This window comes from Echiichthys vipera, assembly GCF_963691815.1.
Source record: "Echiichthys vipera genome assembly, chromosome: 2".
Lineage (NCBI taxonomy): Eukaryota > Metazoa > Chordata > Actinopteri > Perciformes > Trachinidae > Echiichthys > Echiichthys vipera.
The window spans coordinates 4,072,835-4,093,896 of NC_139827.1; the positions used below are offsets into that span (position 1 = coordinate 4,072,835).

The following is a 21,062-nucleotide window of genomic DNA, read 5'->3' on the forward strand; positions in this document are numbered from 1 at the left end:
CCTGGAGAACGGATTCCACGCTCTCAAGACGATACAGGTGATTCGCCGAGTTCAGAACCTTAGACGCCTACGTTTAGTTCAGAGAGACGTGAGACGTGAGATGAAGTCACCTGCTAGTTAGAAAAGACTAATTTCTAACACAATATCGACTCGATTAGAGGGTTTTCTTTAAATCCATCCAACCTGAAGCATTTTCGCTAACATGTAATCCAAACCTGATGCCGGTGCGTCGAAAATGCCTTTGAATACTCAGTGAATTTCATCCAGCACCTCATTCTCATCTCCTCCCAGCTCCCCTCTGATCGTTTGAACCGCGACGAGAAAAAGAACAAGTTTGTGCATCTGAAGGTGAACTTTGAGGGTTTCCACGCAGAGGAGCGGGTGCTGATGGTGTCCTTCCACTCTGGATACATCTTCATTCAGACGGACAAGCCCGTCTATAACCCTGGAGACACCGGTGAGGCCTGGAGTTAGGATGATGAGAACATAAGGCAATGGTGCACGAATGGCACCAACCAACCACCAAAGAGAACTGTAATTGTATATATACTGTGTATCAGGGCTGTGAAATAAACTTAGAGTCAGGGCCGGTTGATGGAAATGATCCAAAATGAGGGGCCGGAAAAATATGAGCATCACATTAATGGGCCTGTGAATGTTCTCATGTGTCCAGGTCGTCGTTATCCTCAAAGCAATTTCAGTCAAAAGCAACTGGACTTGGTTATTTGTCAGGAAGACGTTTCACCTCTCATCCAAGAGGCTTCATCAGTTCATGTACGCATCTGACCAGGCTGGGACTGGACCAGGACCAGGACCAGGCTGGGACTGGTCCAACTAACTGGTGTGGAGATCCAGGTATTTAACCTCTCACAAGGCCGATGATGTCACTGGAACCCTTTGTCGTTAACGACGGTCGTTGGCACTTGAAGCACCTTGTGAGAGGTTAAATACCTGGATCTCACACCAGATAGTTGGACCAGTCCCAGCCTGGTCCTGGCCCAGTCCCAGCCTGATCCTGGTCCTGGTCCTGGTCCAGTCCCAGCCTGGTCCTGGTCCTGGTCCTGGTCCAGTCCCAGCCTGGTCCTGGTCCAGCCTCAGCCTGGTCCTGGTCCAGGTCCAGTCCCAGCCTGGTCCTGATCCTGGTCCAGTCCCAGCCTGGTCAGATGCGTACATGAACTGATGAAGCCTCTTGGATGAGAGGTGAAACGTCTTCCTTGACAAATAACCAAGTCCAGTTGCTTTTGACTGAAATTGCTTTTGAGGATCACATTAATGGATATTGTGAAACAACGCAGCGACATAGGAGTGCAGATATTGAAGAGCGTGCGTAGTGTTGTGGCCGCGCACCTACAGGTGAACTTTGAGCAAGTCTTCCAGCGTGCAGGTAGTTGACGCGCTGAGACGGATACGAGAGAGGACAGAGGGCCAGGAGGGACTTTTTCACACGGGCTTCTACTCAAAGGGCCAGGAAATATTCACGGGGCCACCAATTGAATATTCCTGCTGTGTATGATAATTATAATTAAGTACATGAAACACGAATATGCATTTTCAAAACATAGTTTATCCCACTTCACAGTTGAGATGATATCAGCAGTGATAGTAGTACAAGTATCAGTCGAACTAGAAACTAGAGCTAGTCTTAAAAATGATGATGGACTTTATCTTTACACTTTATTTTGAAAAGTCTTTTGTCTCTCTCTCTCTCTCTCAGTTCATTTCAGAGCCTTCACGTCCTCTCCGTCCTTCAAGGCCTTTAACAGCACCATCTCAATCGACATCCAGGTAATAATAACGACAACAATAGTACATTTATTTTGTAGAGTGCTTTTCAGGGAACTCAAAGACACTTTACATAATGCAATAAACACCAAAACATTAAAAACAAGTACATTAAAAACAAGTAAGCTACGGTAAAACAATTAAAAACAAGTGAAGCGGTGGAAATTAAATGAAAACAGTGGAGTATTGGAGGTTGGATGCGATTCTGAAGAGGCGGGGTTTGATGAGTGATTTGAAGGTGTGCTGGTCGCTGCAGTAGAGGGGGCAGCAATGACCGCTCTGTCTCCCCAGGTACGATGCTTGGTCCTGAGAGGTAGAGGGAGGAGGTTTGTGTCCGAGGAGTGCAGGTTACGGGGGGGATGGGTAGTGGTGGTGAAGGAGGTTGGTGAGGTAGAAAGGGGCCTGGATGTGGAGGGGGACTTTGAACTGGATGCGTTGGGGAACAGTGGAGATTTTGCAGAACAGGGCTGATGTATTTACAGGTGCAGGTGCAGGTGAGGAGGAGGGCAGCAGAGTTCTGGATGTATTGAAGCTTGTTGAGGATTTTGGCAGATGAACCGTAGAGGATGCTATTGCAGTGGTCGATTCTGGATGTGATGAATGCGTGGATCTAAGTTTCAGCAGCAGCGAAGGGGAGTGATGGTCAGATCGTGTGATGTACCTGCTGTTTAAAGGAGAGGTTGCTGTTCAGAATGACTCGAGGTAAACAAATGAATGATTCATCCATTGATTGATTATATATATATATATTATATTTATAGATCACAACCTTAATGGATCAATCAGTAATGAAAATGCTCAATAGCTGTTAACTTGAGACATGAAACAGCGCACAAAAAGATGCTGACAAGGCAAAATGAACGAACAGAGAGAGCATAGAGTGTCAAGATGTGTGAGGTCTTCTGCAGCTGCAACACTTTGTCGACACAGAGTAATTATTTGTTAGTTATAGGTTACATTAGATCAAATGACCTGTTTGTGTGTGTGTGTGTGTGTGTGTGTGTGTGTGTGTGTGTGTGTGTGTGTGTGTGTCTGTGTGTGTCTGTGTGTGTGTGTGTGTGTGTGTGTGTGTGTGTGTGTGTGTGTGTGTGTGTGTGTGTGTGTTTCAGAATCCAGACGGTGTGGTGGTTAAACAGTTCTCCAGCATCAGAGCTGAGGACGGCATCTTTGCGAACACTTTTCCTCTCTCTGAAATCGTCAAGTAAGATAAACTCGTGTCTCCTTCGGCTGCCAAGAGATTTATACGAATGATCTAAATCTGTTATCGAGGGACCTTTACTGAGCATTCATACAGTACAGCCACAATCATCAAGAATAAACAAGAATTGCCTGATATGTTGAGGAAGTTTAAAGCGTTACTCAGTCAATATTTTTATCTGGAATTACCCAGAAGACCTTGCAACTGGAATCAGCAACTCACTGGTGATAATCGTGTTTATTTAAGGCCTCCACCTGCCCCAGTTAAAGTTGAGTGATAGATAGATGCTCATTATACTGACTAGACTCACCTCACTGAAATACCAGAAATGACAACTTCTACATTCTGCAGCATTGATCTGGAACAGAGCAGACTATGATTGGATGGTGGTTTCTGTTGGGGTGATACATGTGATGGAGCTGTCAGCAAGGCCGACCGTGTAATGCAATGAGAAGCTGTCTCTTAGGAAAGAGCATTAAGTTTGATGGGAATCCCAGGATGGCGAAGGCACGACCCGCCCTGCTCTGCCGATGATCGGCTTACCCTGATATTCTTTCCGTAACTTGAACCAATCTCACTCTAAATGCCTAAACCTAACCAACCCAACGAGTACTAGAAGAAGAAGAAGAAGAATTCCTTTATTCGTCCTGCAATGGGGAAATTCAATTTTCACTCTATTTTGTCATTTTACACACACACACAGGCCCACACACATGCACAGACAGGACCTATATACATGCAATTAATGGAGAGATGTCAGAGCGAGGGGGCTGCCAATGACCCGCGCCCCGAGCAGTTGGGGGTTTGGTGCCTCGCTCAACAGCACCTCGGCAGTACCCAGGAGATGAACTGGCACCTCTCCAGCCACCAGTCCACACTCCATTCATGGTCCACACAGGGACTCGAACCAGCGACCGGTTCCCAGCCAAGTCACCTATGGGACTGAGCTACTGCCGCCCCAGAAGTCCTTTAAGCACCGGCACGTGGCGGTCAGCTCTTTCAAAATAAAAGCCTGTGAAGAGCCTGCTTCTCCATTCGGAGGCAGAGTATGGTGGGTCATGAATTCCCCATCCTAAGAAAGAAAATGTGGCGTCCCACGTCTTGCCGATGACGGTTCTCCCTGACCAATTGGTGGTCCGCAGTGTTTAAACTCCACCTGGAGCCAAGTCAACCGAGGCCATACCAAAAACTACCAGGTACTATCCACAACTTTTGCAAATAGAAAACCCCCCAAAAAAGCGAATACAACATTTGGTACTTTGTTGTTCCCCCAACTTTCCCTTTAGCGGCACCAGCGGGTCAAGTTTTTCAAGGCTTTCGCTCACTGAAATATTTGTTGTACACGATGGATCAGCACTAACTTTTCTACAGACGTTCATGCTCCCAGGAGGACGAACCCTGCTTACTATGTTCTCTGATGTGACTTGTTTGTCTGTGGCAGTGAGGGAAAATGGACGGTGACCACAAAGTTCGACCACTGGAAACAGAACACGTTCAACTCCCCTTTTGAGGTGAAGAAATACGGTAGGTCAAGGAGTTGGGAGGCTCTTCAACGCTGTGGTACAGTCACACTATATTTCTTATTGTTGTGTTGTTTATCAGTGCTTCCTGCCTTCAATGTCACCCTGACACCCAAGAAGTCCTTCCTCAGCCTGGATGACAGTGAACTGGTCGTAGAGATCTCGGCCAGGTTAGTCTGAAACACACACGACATTGCAATTTATTACTGTTATTCCTGTTGACTATTAACTTCATATGCAAACTCAACTTGAACTCAAACCTAATCCTAATCCTAACTTTAAAACCACATCCTGACTGTTCACTAAAACAGCCTCTGAAGAGATCAGGAGCTGCAAACATTTTCTTGCGAGGGCATTTTTGGCCTCATACTGAAACATACATGAACCTCATTTATAAGGTCATGAGGTGGGTATATCAGGGCGCCAGACTCTTTTCACTAGGAGCACCGTGGCCCCCCCCAACTGAAAAGTTTAGGGGCGCAACCAGAAACTTTAGGGGCACACACCGTAAGGGCGCACTCACACTGTCCATCCGTACCGTGCCCAAACAGGTTCCACGGGTGAAGCCTAGTTCGTTTGACCAGGTTGAGCGCAAACGCACTGTGCCTAGCTGCAGCAAGCTTGCCGGCCACAGCCCGTTTGGGAGAGATGGGCTTTTGTAAGTGTGTTAACACATGTACGAGCACGAGCGTGCGCACGTATACGAGCACGAGCACAAGGCCTACGGCGGCTCTGACGTTATTTTATGTGCGCCTGTTGGGACATAGAAAAAAGAAGGAGGGACCATGCGCGGACATTTAAAACAATGGCGGTGAAAGGTTCACGTTGGTGTGATGCGGAGGTGGAGTGTTTACTGCAGATTTGGTCGATGAAAATATTCAAAAACAGTCGACAAGACGCACAAAAACTCAGTGGTCTATGGAAAGATTTGTAAACGAAGCGACGCATCGTGATGACGTCAATCAATGCGTGTGACGTGTTACGGCGTGATGACGTATAGGCAGCAAGAAGCATTCGCCGAGGCCCAGGTAGTGTGAGTACAAACGGGCCTGGAGGGGGGGACAAGGACCCTAAAGCACGGTGCACGGTACGGAAGGACAGTTTGAGGTTTTCGAATTCAGTCTTGCTTTTTTATTTAATGAAACCTCCGACTTAGCGTTGTTGTGATTGTGTTTCAGGTACCTGTACGGGGAGCCGGTCCAGGGGACGGCCTACGTGGTGTTTGGCGTGAAGATCAACCAAGAGATGAGGAGGTTGCCTTCAGTGAAGCAGGTGTCAAATGTAAGTCACCGCTCCTGCTGCTGTCAGTGATTTAAAGGGTGCCGTCCATCCCCCTAACTCCCAGTCAATCCAAAAATAGGAGGGCGATTGAAGTCTGGTAGCTGAAGGATGGCATTCCCCTCAAAGCCAACCTCAAGGTCCAATAAGTAGCTTTTTTTTACAGAGGAGATTAGTATCAGTTGCTGTTGAAAGCTCCAAAAGAACTTGCAGGTGGACCTAGAGATAAGATTTATTGGTTTATAATTATTTAAATTAGCTGTAACAAAGGTGAAAAAGTCTTTATTCATGTGAAATGTTTAGTGAAATGAATCTCTGCAGCTGGAAGATGGACTCGTCACACTGAGCGTGGAGGAGATCAAGCGAGCGTACCCCAACTTCAGGTCTTTGGTGGGCAGCTCTGTGTATGTGAAGGCCTCTGTGCTCACCAAGTCAGGTAAGCTCTTTGTGTCAGCGGGAAAAATAAACAGGAAGACAAACATTCCTCAGCAACATCAATCCGCACACACAGGACATAGGAAACCGTCACAGGATTTAGGATTTGACTGTGATTCAGGCTGTGCAGTGTGTCGCTGTCTGTTGTGTTCATTGCGTTTGCTCAATTCCTTGCAACACAGCCGAGTAAGATCAAACTCACAGTTTATTTACTCCACTGTACAGGACAGATCGATGCCTGATGACCTTTAGCCCTCTGGACAAGTCAGCGCTCTTCCACCCGGGGCTTAGCTCTTGGGAAATGTGGGGCATTTCACAAAACTGTGATGATTTTAAAACCCAGAGGAGTTATTTTGCAAACTAAAGTCCATTTAATTTTCCTGCATTCAACAACTGAAGCAATTCTTAAACTCGGATGGACATGATTTAATCCCTGGATGTGATAAAATGTGAAATATGATATGAAAGATAAGGTTGTCACTATATCCTGACTGGTGCAACTAATGATTGTTTTCATTAATGATTCATTTGTCCGTTACTTTCTTTTTTTGGTTATAAAATGTTAGAAAATGGGGAAAAATGTCAATCACTGTTTCCAAAAAGCCCAAGATGACGTCCTCAAACGTCTTGCTTTGTCCGCAAATCACAGATATAAAGTTTCCCGTCATAGAGGACGAAAGAAACCGGAAAATATTCCCATTTAAGGAGCTTGAATCAGAGTATTTGGACTTTTTTTTATATCTCAACAAATTACTCAAATAATTAATCGATTATCAAAATAGTTGCAGATTAATTTAATAGTCGACAACTAATCCATTAATCGTTGTTGTAGCGCTAATCCAGCAGACAGCCTGATTCGACAGTCAACCTGTGAAAAAGCCACGTATCTTTACCTCCATCTTCTGTTCACAGTGTCAATAACTGATCTAAAGAAAAATCAAACTGTAACCAGGCCGCGCTGATCAAATATGACCCCATATTCTGTCACTACGTTGCCTATTTCCCGCGTATGGTGTTTTCAGAAACATCCGTCTGGCTGTAAAATGAAAACGTGTGACCAAGTCGAGGTCGAAACCGAGCCCCGCCCACCAACTGACGGGACGGACAAACATTCTCATTTTACAGCTAAACAGTACACTAAAATATGTTTCTCTTTGAAAAAAGTATTGATTCATATTTGATCGGTGCTGCCTAGTTTCACCGTTTGCTCAGAGTTCACGAGCAGTTATTGACGCTGGATCAGAGATTTCTCGGCCGTGATTGGTTGTCGGCCGTGTGCGGTGGATCTTGCAGATGACATCGGGAGCAAATAGAAAGGTAGAGCTACATTATTATGTCACAGATCGCCGTCTCGATGTGCTGTTGGGATATAGTGACAGTTTCAAAAGATATTTTAAAAGAGAATCTGCGGTTGCCCTCCAAAAGCTGACGAGGGATATGATCTAAATACGTCACATCATCATAAAACTGGGTCTAGACACCTGAACTGATTCAGGGTTGTGGTCGGTGGCGTTGTTCGACCCTGGTTTCTCTCCTGTTCAGGTAGCGATCTGGTTGAAGCGGAGAAGACTGGCATTAAAATTGTGGAGTCTCCGTACGTCGTAGCCTTCAGAGACATGCCAAAGTACTTCAAGCCCAGCCTGCCCTTGGACTTTACAGTAAGGACCATCTTCTTTGATTTATCCACTAAAACGGGATCATTTTTTGTTTGCAACACTTTCTATGGAGACCGCATCTATAGTGCATTACGAGGGCCTTTATAATGTTTCATCACTACACACACTGGCCCTCATTTATCAAACGAACGTACGGCAGAAAAATGTGCGTACGACCATTTCCTGGCAAACTTCGGCATTTATCAATTTGGACGTGAGCAGGAGTGCAGGTTCAGCCGTGCGCACACACGCACACGGGTCACAGTGGTGCGCTGCTTCGGGTTGACTGCCTCCGTTATTCTTTTCCATACAGCGTTTTTATGATAGGCCCCTTTTATTCCACTCTTAAGACAAAAAGCATCTTTATTTTGCTCCATCTCGGATGTCAGGATGCCGATCTGTGTGTCGGAAAAGTTTCTGTTCTTCACAGCGTTTCTCCTCTGCATGTTTTACCTCACAGGGCGAGGCCTCCGAACCAGGAATATTTAAGGGCGTAACGTGTTAATGACGATCAAATTCAGCCGCCGCATTTATCAAGGCCCGCTCATTCGTACGCTGATATCGGTCAGATACGGATGTTTCATAAATCCCACGTGGGTCCTGTCAAACGACCAGTTCTGCGCTCAGATCTACGCCCGTTTTCACGCAAGATTGATAAATGAGGGCCAATGTCCTTTCTGATGCGCTATATCAGCAGTCATAAAACATTACAGATGTGACTTATAATGATTTATCAGGGTTCCCACACGTCCTGGAAAAACCAGGGAAAACTGTCGACCAATTTTCCAGTCAGGAAAAACACATGGAAAATGAAAGAAAACACTAAAATGTCCAGAAAAATATTGGGTTGACCTGGAAAATGATTTACTAGTGCGCCCCAAAATAGAAAACATGTGAAAGGACTAAGTTACATTCAGGATCATGTTATCGTTCAAATGGTAACATTATTTTTTAGGACGAGAGTATTTTGAATATGGACTGTTCTGTTGTGGAAACGTGCCACGGAGGCCGCAGTTTTAGAATAGATTTTGGGGAAAACGGCTGATTTAGCCGCGTAAAACTACTTTAAGGATCCCCTCCAGACATGTATCAAGACAAAGACTCTGTTTAGAACAATATTTGTGTGTCTGAAGTGTTATTTTCCTCTTACAAAAGTATCGTTCAGCTCAACCACTGACTGAAAAACCTCTAAAGTGTTAAAATCACTGTCCAGATCCAGGTGAGCCACCATGACGGTTCCCCGGCCCGAAACGTCCTGGTCAACGTGACGCTGTTGGAAACGCCTGTGATCGTCTCCTCGGGCACCGCCAGAGTCACTATCAACATGCCCAGTGATCCACGCTTCCAGACCATCACTGTTAGTACGACCCTGTTTACTCACTGCGCCTCCACCCACCGCCGTATATGTAAAACCAGAATTTCATCTCTGCTTTAAATATTCTGCTGTTTCTGTTGGTGTGAATGATATAGGGATTAAAAATGAGATAATCCAATAAATCATTTATTTATTTAGTCTATCTGTGGGATCAACGTGTGTATTTTTTGTTTCTCAGGCTAAAACCATGCAGGCTGACCTGAGACCAGAGCAGCAGGCCACACAACGGGTCACCGTTCAGCCGTATGTCCCCTTCAACAGAGGCCAACAGAACTACCTGTACGTCTCCACTGGGACCAACAAGGTGTCCGTGGGAGAGAGACTGTCCCTGAAGCTGACCATCACTCCTGCAGATGAGACGCACAGAGCTTACATCAAACACATCACCTACCTGGTGAGACAAGAACACTTTACGCGTTACATTTGGAAAGTAGAACGTGAAACGACCACGACACAAAATCCAAGTGTGTTGATGATGACTTTCTAAACTCTCTCAGGTGCTGAATAAAGGCAAAATGATTGTCGCGGAGCGCGTGGATGTGACTGGTCAGCTGGTCACCAGCGTCGGACTGTTGATCACCCCAGAGATGATGCCTTCGTTTCGTTTCGTGGCGTTCTACAGTATTCCCTGGGCGGGGCGGGAGGAGGTGGTGCCTGACTCCATCTGGGTGGATGTGGCAGATTCCTGTGTTGGAGGGGTGAGTGATCAGCTCAGTCTCAGAGGGCAACAGGTTAGATGACAGACTAAACTGTAAGAATTCAAAAGTGTTATGGCACTACCCCACCTCCCTAAAATAATCTAAACTCCTAAAGGCCATAATTATATCTATTATGTAATATGAAAATGTTAATGTTGCTTGGTTGGGACAATTTGCTCCAGTTCTGCCATTGACATCCTTGTACTAGGCTACATACTGTAGGTCTGCTTTTTCCTTGCCGGAGTGTACGTGATTTGTGTCGTGCAGATGGATGTAGATCCTGTACAACCAATAATGGTATATGTTTATACTTCTCATCCAATGACAATCAAATTCTCTCCATTCAGATGGCACGATTTATCTAGATAGGTTTTTTTTTGTGTGTGTTTTTTTGAACGATGCCATGACGAAAAGAAGAAGAAATGAAATAGGCGTAACAAGTAGAAACAGGTATTTCTCAGGGCTGTTTGGACGCAGGTGCGGATCCAAGTTATCCCAGAGGGATCACCACAAAATTGCAACAGTGATGGATAGGAAAGAGCCCCTACATCCTTCCTTAAGGAAATAAAGCACTAAGATGATAAACTCAACCACTGCTGCCAAACAGACACAAAAACAATATAGTCCAGGAGACCCAGAAAACACAAAACTAAAGATGAAGGCTGACACAACAAACTCTGCAGCGTCCCTACTATACACCAGAAAACAGGCAATGAACAACAAATACACACAAAGTTCTGAGATAGTGTTTGTAGGTACACTTGACAACAGGGAGAAGCTCTCACTACCTCTGATAGTGAGGTAATGAGTCAGCACAGAGCACTGGAGACTCAGGGTTTATGAAAACTCCCCACACCTGGGCTTAATCAACACCAATCAGTGCCACACACACACACACACACACACACGCACACACGCACACACACACACACACACACACCTGACTGCAGTGATTGATTCACTGATCCCAAAAATTTGGGAGCCCTCATAGGCAATGATACTACTACTTTCTTTTAAAGAAAAGATGTAAAATAAAATAAAAATAGAAACATTTAACGAATCGAGCATTGAATGAACAACTGCTTTATTTTCTTGTACCTTAAAATGTACTAAACAAACTGTAATAAACATTTTTGAAAACCAAATCATCAGCACAGCTTTGAAGAAATGTCAGTATGATGTCATGAATCAAAAGCAATTAACAATTCACTATATATATACTCAGAACAACATAAAAATACAGTGGTAACACATTATTACTCCCGTGTTTTTAGAAAACAAAGCACCAACAACGTAGTTAGTGAACCTGGAGTTTATTAAAAGAGTGTTTTAAAGACTTACCTACTGGCCCCTGTACCAGCTCCTCTCATAGTAAAGTCCATTATAGTGGATTACCAAAGTCAATCCCAAAGGAAGGAGCCCATTGGTGCTTTGTTTTGTGTGTAGGGACTCTTCTCATGCTGCTGCAGAGGTTTGCTGTTATTTTGAGCAGAATTAGTGGTTAAAAAAAGACGTTTTGCCTTCACCGTACTGCCCCGAGCTAATCAGTGTTAGCCACTTCAGGCTGTTAGCAACTCTACCAGATTTCTCCGTTAATAGTTGTTAACAGAAAGAAACTGTCTCAGTGGCATATTTGATGTATGTAAGTTCACTTTAAGTGGCCTTACACTGGTGGATGTAAAATAATTTTGGCTGCATTAATGGATAGTTAAGGTCTAACTTGCAAAGAAAATTTTGTAAATTCACTTTCTCTTCTTCAGTTCATCTTTCTGTCGATGCATTTTTAAGTCCACGTTGTTTTACAGCTGAAAGTGGGGCCGGTGGACGGCATACGTCGAGACTACACACCAGGGAAGAGCTTTAGTTTTCAGGTCAGAGGCGATCCGGGGGCAACGGTCAACCTGGTGGCTGTGGACAACGCTGTGTATCTGCTCAACAGGGACAGACTCACACAGAGCAAGGTACAGTCTGTGTGTGAAAACAAAGAAAGTACCTCAAATTTTATATTACCAATTAAACATGGTTTTTAATCTAGTGTTCACTTGTTGTGTACCGACATGCATCAGTAGTGTTTTTGTTCTTTTAAAGTACTAAACTCAAAAACCTTCACTTTGTCCTCAATGGGACCTTTTCCGTAGATCTGGGGTGTGGTGGAGCACGGAGACATGGGCTGCACCCGAGGGGGAGGCAGAGACGCCTCGGCGGTGTTCTCAGACGCAGGACTGCTCTACGTCTCCAACGCCGGGTTCCAAACCAAAACCAGACAAGGTTTGTCCATAACCTTTGAACTCACCTGGTAAAGCATGCGCCCCGGGTGCAGAGATTGTATTCGCACTGCTGCATCGAGGGTTCGAGTGCAGCTCTTTGCTGCATGTTGTCCTCTCTCTGTCAGTCTTCAGCTGGACTATCCAAAAATGGTAAAACGGCTCAGACCACAGAATCATTTAAGGCACCTCTACCCTTTGGCGCTTTATTAAGTTGAGCTTGTAACTTTGACCTCATCCCCTGTTATCATTATATGTGTTTTTTTCTTTGTATTCACTGCGGTTGTTTTTAAACGGGCTATACAAATCATGTTTGACTTGACTTAACTTGACAGTAATCGTATATGTTTGATGAATAGTGCAAACAAACAGATGTTTTTTGTTCCTTTCCTCGGCTCTTGTCAGCCCTGCAGTGTCCAGGCAGTGCCAGAAGGAGGCGCTCTGCTGAACTGTTGCAGCGTAAAGCTCAGCTGGGTGAGTAAAATGAATGAACTTCATGAATTGGCCGCACCAACAACAAGCTGGCATTGTAAAATCATGCCAACGTGGAAGCAAACAGTTGCCTTTTCACACATCCAGCAGACGTAGAGCAACATTACATCCTGTTTGAGTTTAACTGCAGCACCAACAACGTAGTCAGAGAACCTGAAGTGTATTAAAAGAGTGTTTTAAAGACTTACCTACTGGCCCCTGTACCAGCTTCTCTTATAGTAAAGTCCATTCAAGCGGATTAGCAAAGTCAATCCCAAAGGAAGGAGCCCATTGGTGCTTTGTGTTGTGTGTAGGGACTCTTCTCATGCTGCTGCAGAGGTTTGGTGTTATTTTCAGCAGTATTAGTGGTTAAAAAAGACCTTTGAATGCCTTCACCGTACTGCCCCAAGCTAATCGGTGTTAGCCACATTTGGCTGTGAGCAACTGTTAGCAACTTTCCGGGATATCTCCATTAATAGTTGTTACACGAAAAAAAAAAGTCTCGATGGCTTATTTGATGTATGTATTTGCCGAAAAAGACCCTGGGATGGTTTTACGCTGGAATTTCACTTTAAGGTTGATCTCCGCTAGCCAACAGTCTGCTTTGTAGCATTAAAGCATGGTGGAATTAGCAAGTTAGCTAACTAAATAAAACGCTATATATAACGCTTCCTCCGCACACTCTTGTCACAGTGTAGGAAAGCACGTCGCTGGCACCTGAGGAGTGACAACCATGGTGACTCATTTTCTGTAAGGAGTAGCATCGATAGATAGATAGATAGATAGATAGATAGATAGATAGATAGATAGATAGATAGATAGATAGATAGATAGATAGATAGATAGATAGATAGATAGATAGATAGATAGATAGATAGATAGATAGATAGATAGATAGATAGATAGATGAAATGAGCCAAAAGAGATCTGCGTTGCAACCAATCTGAAGGACGTGTCGAGGCAACGATAAGTAGCCAGTCACAGCACAGTAGGACGGGACTGGTCGCCTGCTCAGTGACACATGAGGCAGAATAACACATGAACTCTAACATGACCGTTCTCACAGCGGCTGCATGGCCAGTGATCGGAGAAGGATCAGATTTGGGACCACATATGAAAATGGCACTGATCTGATTTTAAAAAAAGATCTGAGATAAATCAATCTAAACATATATGGATCTGATCTGTGTCATTTTGATGATGATGGCTTCTACAGAACCAGCAGCTTTTCACATTGCCATTGGATTAATTGTTAAACTATTGATGTTATATTATAGTACTAATGACGCCGGTTCCTCTTCTCTTCTACCTGCAGAGAGTCATTACAAGGAGAAACTGAAGCGCCGCTGCTGTAAGGACGGCCTCAGGGAGATCCCCATGGCGTACTCCTGCACGCGACGCTCCCTCTACATCACAGAGGGCTGGGAGTGCATCAGGGCCTTCCGATACTGCTGCGCCACTTACAGGAACCAAGAGTTTAGCACCGAGATTCCCACCACCCCACCGCCTTTCACCACAACGCCGCCCACCACCTCCCCTCAACCACGACCCTTTTTTCCAGTCCTTCACTCTGATACACGAGAAAGAATATCCCTGTCCCGGCATACCTTCAGTAATTAACCTTTTCCATTCTGCAGGATATCTTTTAACGTCTCTATGTGAAATGTAGTGGTATAATGTTCACAGTAGTGATGTGCGGGTTATGGTTTATGGGTTTAAGCGAGGGGTGGCGCCTGGGTAGAGGCAGGACATGACGCGGGTCACATTGCGGTGTTGAACAATACGCAGACTTAGGACGCACTCACACTGTCGTTCTGTACTGTACTGCGTGATGGCGTATGGACAGCAAGAAGTATTGGCCGAGGCCCAGGCAGTGTGAGTACAAACGGGGCTGGGGCGCGTGGGGAGAGGGAGGGGGGACAAGTACCCTAAAGCCCGGGTCGCGGTGCGGAAGGACAGTGTGAGTGCGCCCTTAATGCTCAGGAGCTGGCAGGGTAAAGGTGTTTGATGTCCAATCTGATTGATTTCTTTATTTTTTAAGGCTTTTTAAATGTTCTAGGAGGTGTTGTGAGTGAGAAACACTAAATATAAACATATTACAACACTCAATAGGTTCCCTTTAACATGCAGGAATGTGTTGTTGTGTGTAGATGCACAACAGGGGATCAAGTGAGCGACACCAGGGACCATAGTAAAATGCCTCCCAGGGGCCAGAGCGGGCGACATTGAGTCCTATTTGAAACTGCTGGCTAAGGATAAACGTAAATATGATAAGATTGTTGTTCACGTCGGTGGTAATGACACCCGATAGCGTCAATCGGAGGTCACTAAAATTAATGTGGAGTCGGTGTGAGCATATGCAAAAACTATGTTGGACTAATTTTCTTATAAAGCAGGTTGAGGTGCTATAAAAATACCATGAGTATGAAAACACCCGAATCTAAAGAGAAATGCACACAGCCCGCATTTAAGAAACTGTGCCTTTAAGCGAGGCGTCAGGACTTCTGTAAATTTGTGATGTCACAAATGTACTATATATATGCAGAACATGCTGCTACAGTGCTGTTATAGCCATTCCCCGGCTGCAGTGATGGGGCAGAGACTCAGAGAGAACGAATGCAGGAAACGTGGAAACGCTGACCGATCAGAAGCGACTGGGCTTTTTCAGGAGGGGGGTCCTTAAAGAGACAGGCGCTAAATCGGAGCGTTGCAGACAGAGGGTGAATACGGGTTTATTCAGAATGACAGGATGAGACAAAATGTGTTTTTTTAACATTTAAGTGAAACAATTATATTAAAAATACAAGTATGAACATGAGAATGAGCATAATATGGGACCTTTAACAGCTTCAACATTAATGTATGAGAGATATATATACAGTACTATGAGAGGTCAAGACCTACTTATCATGTGTTCACATAGATTGGGGACGTGAAGTTGGATTACCTGGACTGGCTAGTCAACCTTTGGTACCGAACTATATGCCTGGACTGCCTGGACTGCCTGGAGTGCCTGGACCACCTGGACCACCTGGACCTGGACTTCACATGACCTATACAAATGCAAATAAAAGGGCGGAAGATGAAGTGCGGATGGTGGAGAGGTTCGAGGAAGAGGAGGACGAGGAAGAGTATCTGGATGAGACTCAAGTGTATCTGCGAAAGAAGTTCTTTGAGTCTTGGCTGTGGAAGCCCGTGACCCTGCCCAGCCAGGTCGACGGAGACGGGTGAGTGAAAAATAAGAATCAGATCAGAGGTAGGACGTTCTTGTTAGTCCACTTGCATATGATCTGATGGATCAGTGTCACTCTTAACATTTGATTCATTCATTCATTCATCTTCAACCGCTTATCCCGGGTTCGGGGTCGCAGGGGGGCTGGAGCCGATCCCAGCTGACATTGGGCGTGAGGCGGGGTCCACCCTGGACAGGACGCCAGTCTATCACAGGACACATAGAGACGAACAGAGACAGACGACCATTCACACCTACGGGTGATTTAGAGTCATCAATGAACCGAACACCTGCACGTCTTTGGACTGTGGGAGGAAACCGGAGAACCCGGAGAAAACCCACGCAGACACGGGGAGAACATGCAAACTCCACACAGAAGGGCCCAGGCCAGATTCCTATTAGTGCATTTTTATGAATCCCTAGGTTTGCTGCATAAGAATGAAAACGAAGCCAAACAGATGTCGGTATTCTTAAACAGGAATGTCAGACGATGTTAACAGGGTATGTTCAACATTTATGACATGAGAACAGGGGCGTCTAAAATGTTCTGTAACTTTTTTTTAGACAATCCAACAATCATGTCTGCTTCACTCAGGTTTGTGGCGGTAGTGATTTTGTAACTTCCCTCCCAAGCTTTCAGCCTTTTTCATTTTTCAAACATTCGCTTTTGTCACTTCTCGTTGTGCACACCCAAGTGTAAGACAATCAATGCCTTTCACTAGAGCCTTTCCCAGAATGTTTGAGCCCTTCTCCCCAATAATTAAACCATTATCGCGTCTTGTTCTTTACTATGACGTTGCTTTTCACCCCGGTTCAAACACGGATGGTTCTGCTAGGATGCGTCATCAACAGAGGGCGTTTGACAATACACAATGAGTAAACGGTTGCAGCAAGACACCCAAACGGACAACACCCAAAAAGCGGTTGATAAGTTCAGAGTACCATGGATACACATTGCTTAGCCTCTGTCCTGATTGACAGGTCACTGTTGCAGCAACCAGTCAATCATAAGGAAGCTGTGGCCCAAAGCATCCCCTGCTCTATGGTCTATTTGACTGTAAATGGGACCATCATTTACACAATGAACATCATGCTTTATATGAAAGCTGGGTCATGACCAAAAGAACGAGGTCGCGGGTACAAGCGGCCGAAATGGGTTTCCTCAGGAGGGGGGCTGGAGTCTCCCTTAGAGAGAGGGGGAGAAGTTCAGCATCCGTGAGGAACTCGGAGTAGAGCCGCTGCTCCGTTGCATTAAAAGGAGCCAGTTGAGGTGGTTCAGGATCATCTAGTAAGGATGAACCCTGGGCGCCTCCCTAGGGAGGTGTTCCAGGCACGTCCAGCTGGGAGGCGGCCTCGGGGAAGACCCAGGACCAGGTGGAGAGATTAGATCTCCACACTGGCCTGGGAACGCCTCAGGATCTCCCAGTTAGAGCTGGTTAATGTGGCCCGGGAAAGGGAAGTTTGGGGTCCCCTGCTAGAGCTGCTGCCCCCGTGACCCGACCCCGGATAAGAGGCTGAAGATGAGATGAGATGAGACATCATGCTTTATTGAAGAAGATGTGAAAATAGCGATTGAGACCATAAACATTAGCAAAATGTTTACTGAGGTAGCAAATCAAGTGAGGTCTCATTTTCTCATTGACTTCTATACAAACAAATCTTTGCATTGGCTTCATTTTTACACCAAAAGTGACCAAGACACCAGCTAATTGGTCATGACTTAAACCACTTCAGCGGCAAACCCATTGTGCACTCAACTTCCTTTTTCGAGAATACAACCCCATGAGTTACATTTCCCTCCCCCGAACATTTGACTTCGTCTTATCTGTTCTGTCCAGCATGTTTAAACAAACACAGCATGCTAGCACCCCCCGTGACCCTCAAAAATAAATTTGAAAATGCTGAACTTTGTCCGCAACTGGGTCTCCAAGAGTCCAAATCCAGCCAGTGAAGTTAAACGCACCATGACTGTCGTGCAGCACTGTGAACTCCCTGCATTGCATCATGTTTTGTTTGGTCAGTGATAAAAGCTCAATACACAGCCCAGAATCAACAGTTCTGTCACTGTTTGTATGCGGTATTGCACTGCGGTGAAGATTCCTGTATTGTGCAATGTGGTTGTTTGCGTTGTGAAATGCATCAGTCTTCCCAAACCGCGAAGTTTCTGTTATTGTTTATCGCCAAGTTAATATTTTACAAGCTAGCTGCTGAGTGTGTCGCAAAAAGGAGCAGATTTAGAGTTTAAAATCGGATTTATTTAGTTCTTTCATACAGTACATAAACATTTATACAGCTGTGCTCAGTGGTGGAGTGTGAGTATTTTACTTAAGTACTATTTTGAGAGACATGACCGAAAGAACGAGGTCGCGGGTACAAGTGGCTGAAATGGGTTTTCTCAGGAGGGGGGCTGGAGTCTCCCTTAGAGAGAGGGGGAGAAGTTCAGCATCCGTGAGGAACTCGGAGTAGAGCTGCTGCTCCTTAGTGTTGAAAGGAGCCAGTTGAGGTGGTTCAGGATCATCTGGTAAGGATGAACCCTGGGCGCCTCCCTAGGGAGGTGTTCCAGGCACGTCCAGCTGGGAGGAGACCTCGGGGAAGACCCAGGAGCAGGTGGAGAGATTGTATCTCCACACTGGCCTGGGAACGCCTCGGGATCCCCCAGTTAGAGCTGGTTAATGTGGCCCGGGAAAGGGAAGTTTGGGGTCCCCTGATAAAGCTGCTGCCCCCGCGACCCGACCCCAGATAAGCGGATGAAGATGAGATGAGATGACTATTTTGAGATACTTACATATTATTTGAGTATTTCCATTCTGTGTAATACTTATACTCCACAGATCTCAGTCAGAAATATTGTACTTTTTACTTCACTAAATGTGTTTACTAGTTACTTTTAACATGAAAAACATGCTTTCTGCTACTATATACCTATACTTCACTACTAATATACCCAGTATACAAAGTATCTAGCATTACCATTAAAATGCAATACATGCATTTGTTTGTGATAACATCATAATAATAAAATCTATTCAATAATATAACACTGTGAAAGGAGGAATTCTGCTTTTACTTTAACTATATTTTACTGATATTACTTCTGTACTTTTACTTGTAAAGTAGTATTTCTACTTTTACTGAAGTAAAGGATCTGAGTCATTGTTCCAACACTTGCTGAGCTATACACAGTTTTTTTCTTGCATCTGTTAAAAACTGAGCTGCGGTTTTGACCACCTGGTGATAATGCAGAGATGAATCTCATCAACAGGTTGGCGTCTGTGAACGTGAACCATCCTTTACCTGACAGCATCACAGAGTGGGGAGTTCTGGCTATCAGTGCATCACCTCAAACAGGTACGAGGATGCGGAGGAAGAGGCGGAGGAGGTGGTGGTGAAATTCTGGCCCTCAGATTTTGCTACATTTCACAACACGTGCCGTTGTCCGGCCTGTGTTGACAACTCTGACTTTTAACAGAAACAGAAAAATAGGCAAACTTGTTGACAACAAATAGGAGTGACGCATATTCATCTGTATTTGCAATGTCCCCAAATTCATGCAATCTGGACTATGAATAAGGAAGCACATGATTTTGAAATCTAAATGTCAAAATGTGTCGTTCAGAATATTTTAGCAGTAACTCTGCAGCAACTAAATTTTACCAGACTTCTTTACTTAAGTGTTATTTATGTAGACTTTCTGTAGAATCTGTTGTTCACTTGAATATATAGAAAAGGTGTATGACCATATGACAAAGACTGAAAGTTCAAATCTCTAAAAGAACTGAAGGAAAATACTACAAATACGTTCTCGCACGTGCAGAATCCACATTACTAATGCGCTTCATGTCTGCAGGTTTCTGCGTTGCCGAGCCTTACAACATCAGAGCGTGGAAGCGTTTCTTTGTGGACCTGAAGTTGCCGTATTCAGTGGCGAGGAACGAACAGGTGGAGATTAAAGCTGTGGTCCATAACTACGGCTACGACGACCTGCATGTAAGAAAATCGCCTTAAAACTACACAGTGCAGTCACTCCCATATTCAGGAATTTAGGAAATACAGAATGCATTTTCTACAATTAGAGTAGCATGATAGATTTAAGGGGGAGAAATTCAGCCATCCGTGAGGAACTTGGAGTAGAGTGGTTCGGGCATCTAGTAAGGATGAACCCTGGGCGCCTCCGTAGGGAGGTGTTCCAGGCACGTCCAGCTGGGAGGAGGCCTCGGGGAAGACCCAGGACCAGGTGGAGAGATTATATCTTCACACTAGCCTGGAAACGCCTCGGGATCCCCCAGTTAGAGCTGGTTAATGTGGCCCGGGGAAGGGAAGTTTGGGGTCCCCTGCTAAAGCTGCTGCCCCCACAACCCGACCCGAGATGAGATGAGATGATAGATTTAACTAATTCTAGCAATCCATCCAATAGTTAACCAGATTTCACTTACTGTAGAAAAATAAGTCACTAGAGCAAAAGTCAGGAGATCACCAAAGTGCGTAGGATTCATGGCTAATAATAAAATGCACTCAAATGCGTAAATATTTCTGTGATTGTGGTGTGACTGGTTTCCGTTCAGGTGAGGGTGGTTCTGATGAAGACACAAGGCATCTGCAGCGTTGCCTTTAAGGACCGACACACGCAGGAAGTGACGCTGACGGCCGGCTCTTCTGTTGCGGTGCCTTACACCATCGTACCGCTGGTGGTGGGGAAACTTCCTCTGGAGGTGATGGTGGTAGGCAGAGACATGATGGGAGGAGACCGCATCCAGAAAAACCTACGGGTGGTGGTGAGTCACGGAAGTATAATCAGGGTCGGATTTGAATGAAGTATCATCTAAAAACACCTGATACCTGATTAAAGGTTCTGCTTTTCATAATCCAAACAGATGGATGGAGTGCAAAAGACTGAAGTTTGGAGTACGGTGCTGAACCCGTCTGCTGAGGGAGGTAAGGTAGATCGCAGTAATGCATCATTTCCTATTATCTTTCCACCGCATGCCACATTTTCATGTTTACATCCTATCCTCTTTACTCAGAATTAGTCAATTCAGCCTCTAACTTTGGTGTGCTGTTGTGAACACTCTCTCTTTCTCTTGATCTATTTATTTAATTGTTGCTGTTTTAACCTGCATGGTGCGTGGTGACATTTTTCTTTAGATCACATTTTAC

The 21,062-nt window shown here is 45.0% G+C and overlaps 1 protein-coding gene across 1 annotated transcript in view; it reads left to right on the forward strand.

The window, feature by feature from the left end:
* Positions 1–387: 387 nt before the first annotated feature.
* The window catches only part of LOC310963547 (complement C3-like), a gene marked incomplete at both ends in the record, with an annotated part of 32,853 nt that continues 12,178 nt past the window's right edge, over positions 388–21,062 (forward strand). The window contains 20 exons of the mRNA XM_083936411.1: positions 388–457; positions 1,715–1,785; positions 2,892–2,983; positions 4,422–4,504; positions 4,583–4,670; positions 5,679–5,781; positions 6,100–6,214; positions 7,756–7,871; positions 9,082–9,225; positions 9,422–9,637; positions 9,741–9,941; positions 11,747–11,902; positions 12,080–12,209; positions 12,611–12,679; positions 13,992–14,288; positions 15,600–15,903; positions 19,171–19,256; positions 19,756–19,895; positions 20,471–20,680; positions 20,780–20,840. Of these exons, the coding sequence (XP_083792537.1) occupies positions 388–457; positions 1,715–1,785; positions 2,892–2,983; positions 4,422–4,504; positions 4,583–4,670; positions 5,679–5,781; positions 6,100–6,214; positions 7,756–7,871; positions 9,082–9,225; positions 9,422–9,637; positions 9,741–9,941; positions 11,747–11,902; positions 12,080–12,209; positions 12,611–12,679; positions 13,992–14,288; positions 15,600–15,903; positions 19,171–19,256; positions 19,756–19,895; positions 20,471–20,680; positions 20,780–20,840 (2,752 nt within the window). The remainder of the gene's footprint in view (positions 458–1,714; positions 1,786–2,891; positions 2,984–4,421; positions 4,505–4,582; positions 4,671–5,678; positions 5,782–6,099; positions 6,215–7,755; positions 7,872–9,081; positions 9,226–9,421; positions 9,638–9,740; positions 9,942–11,746; positions 11,903–12,079; positions 12,210–12,610; positions 12,680–13,991; positions 14,289–15,599; positions 15,904–19,170; positions 19,257–19,755; positions 19,896–20,470; positions 20,681–20,779; positions 20,841–21,062) is intronic.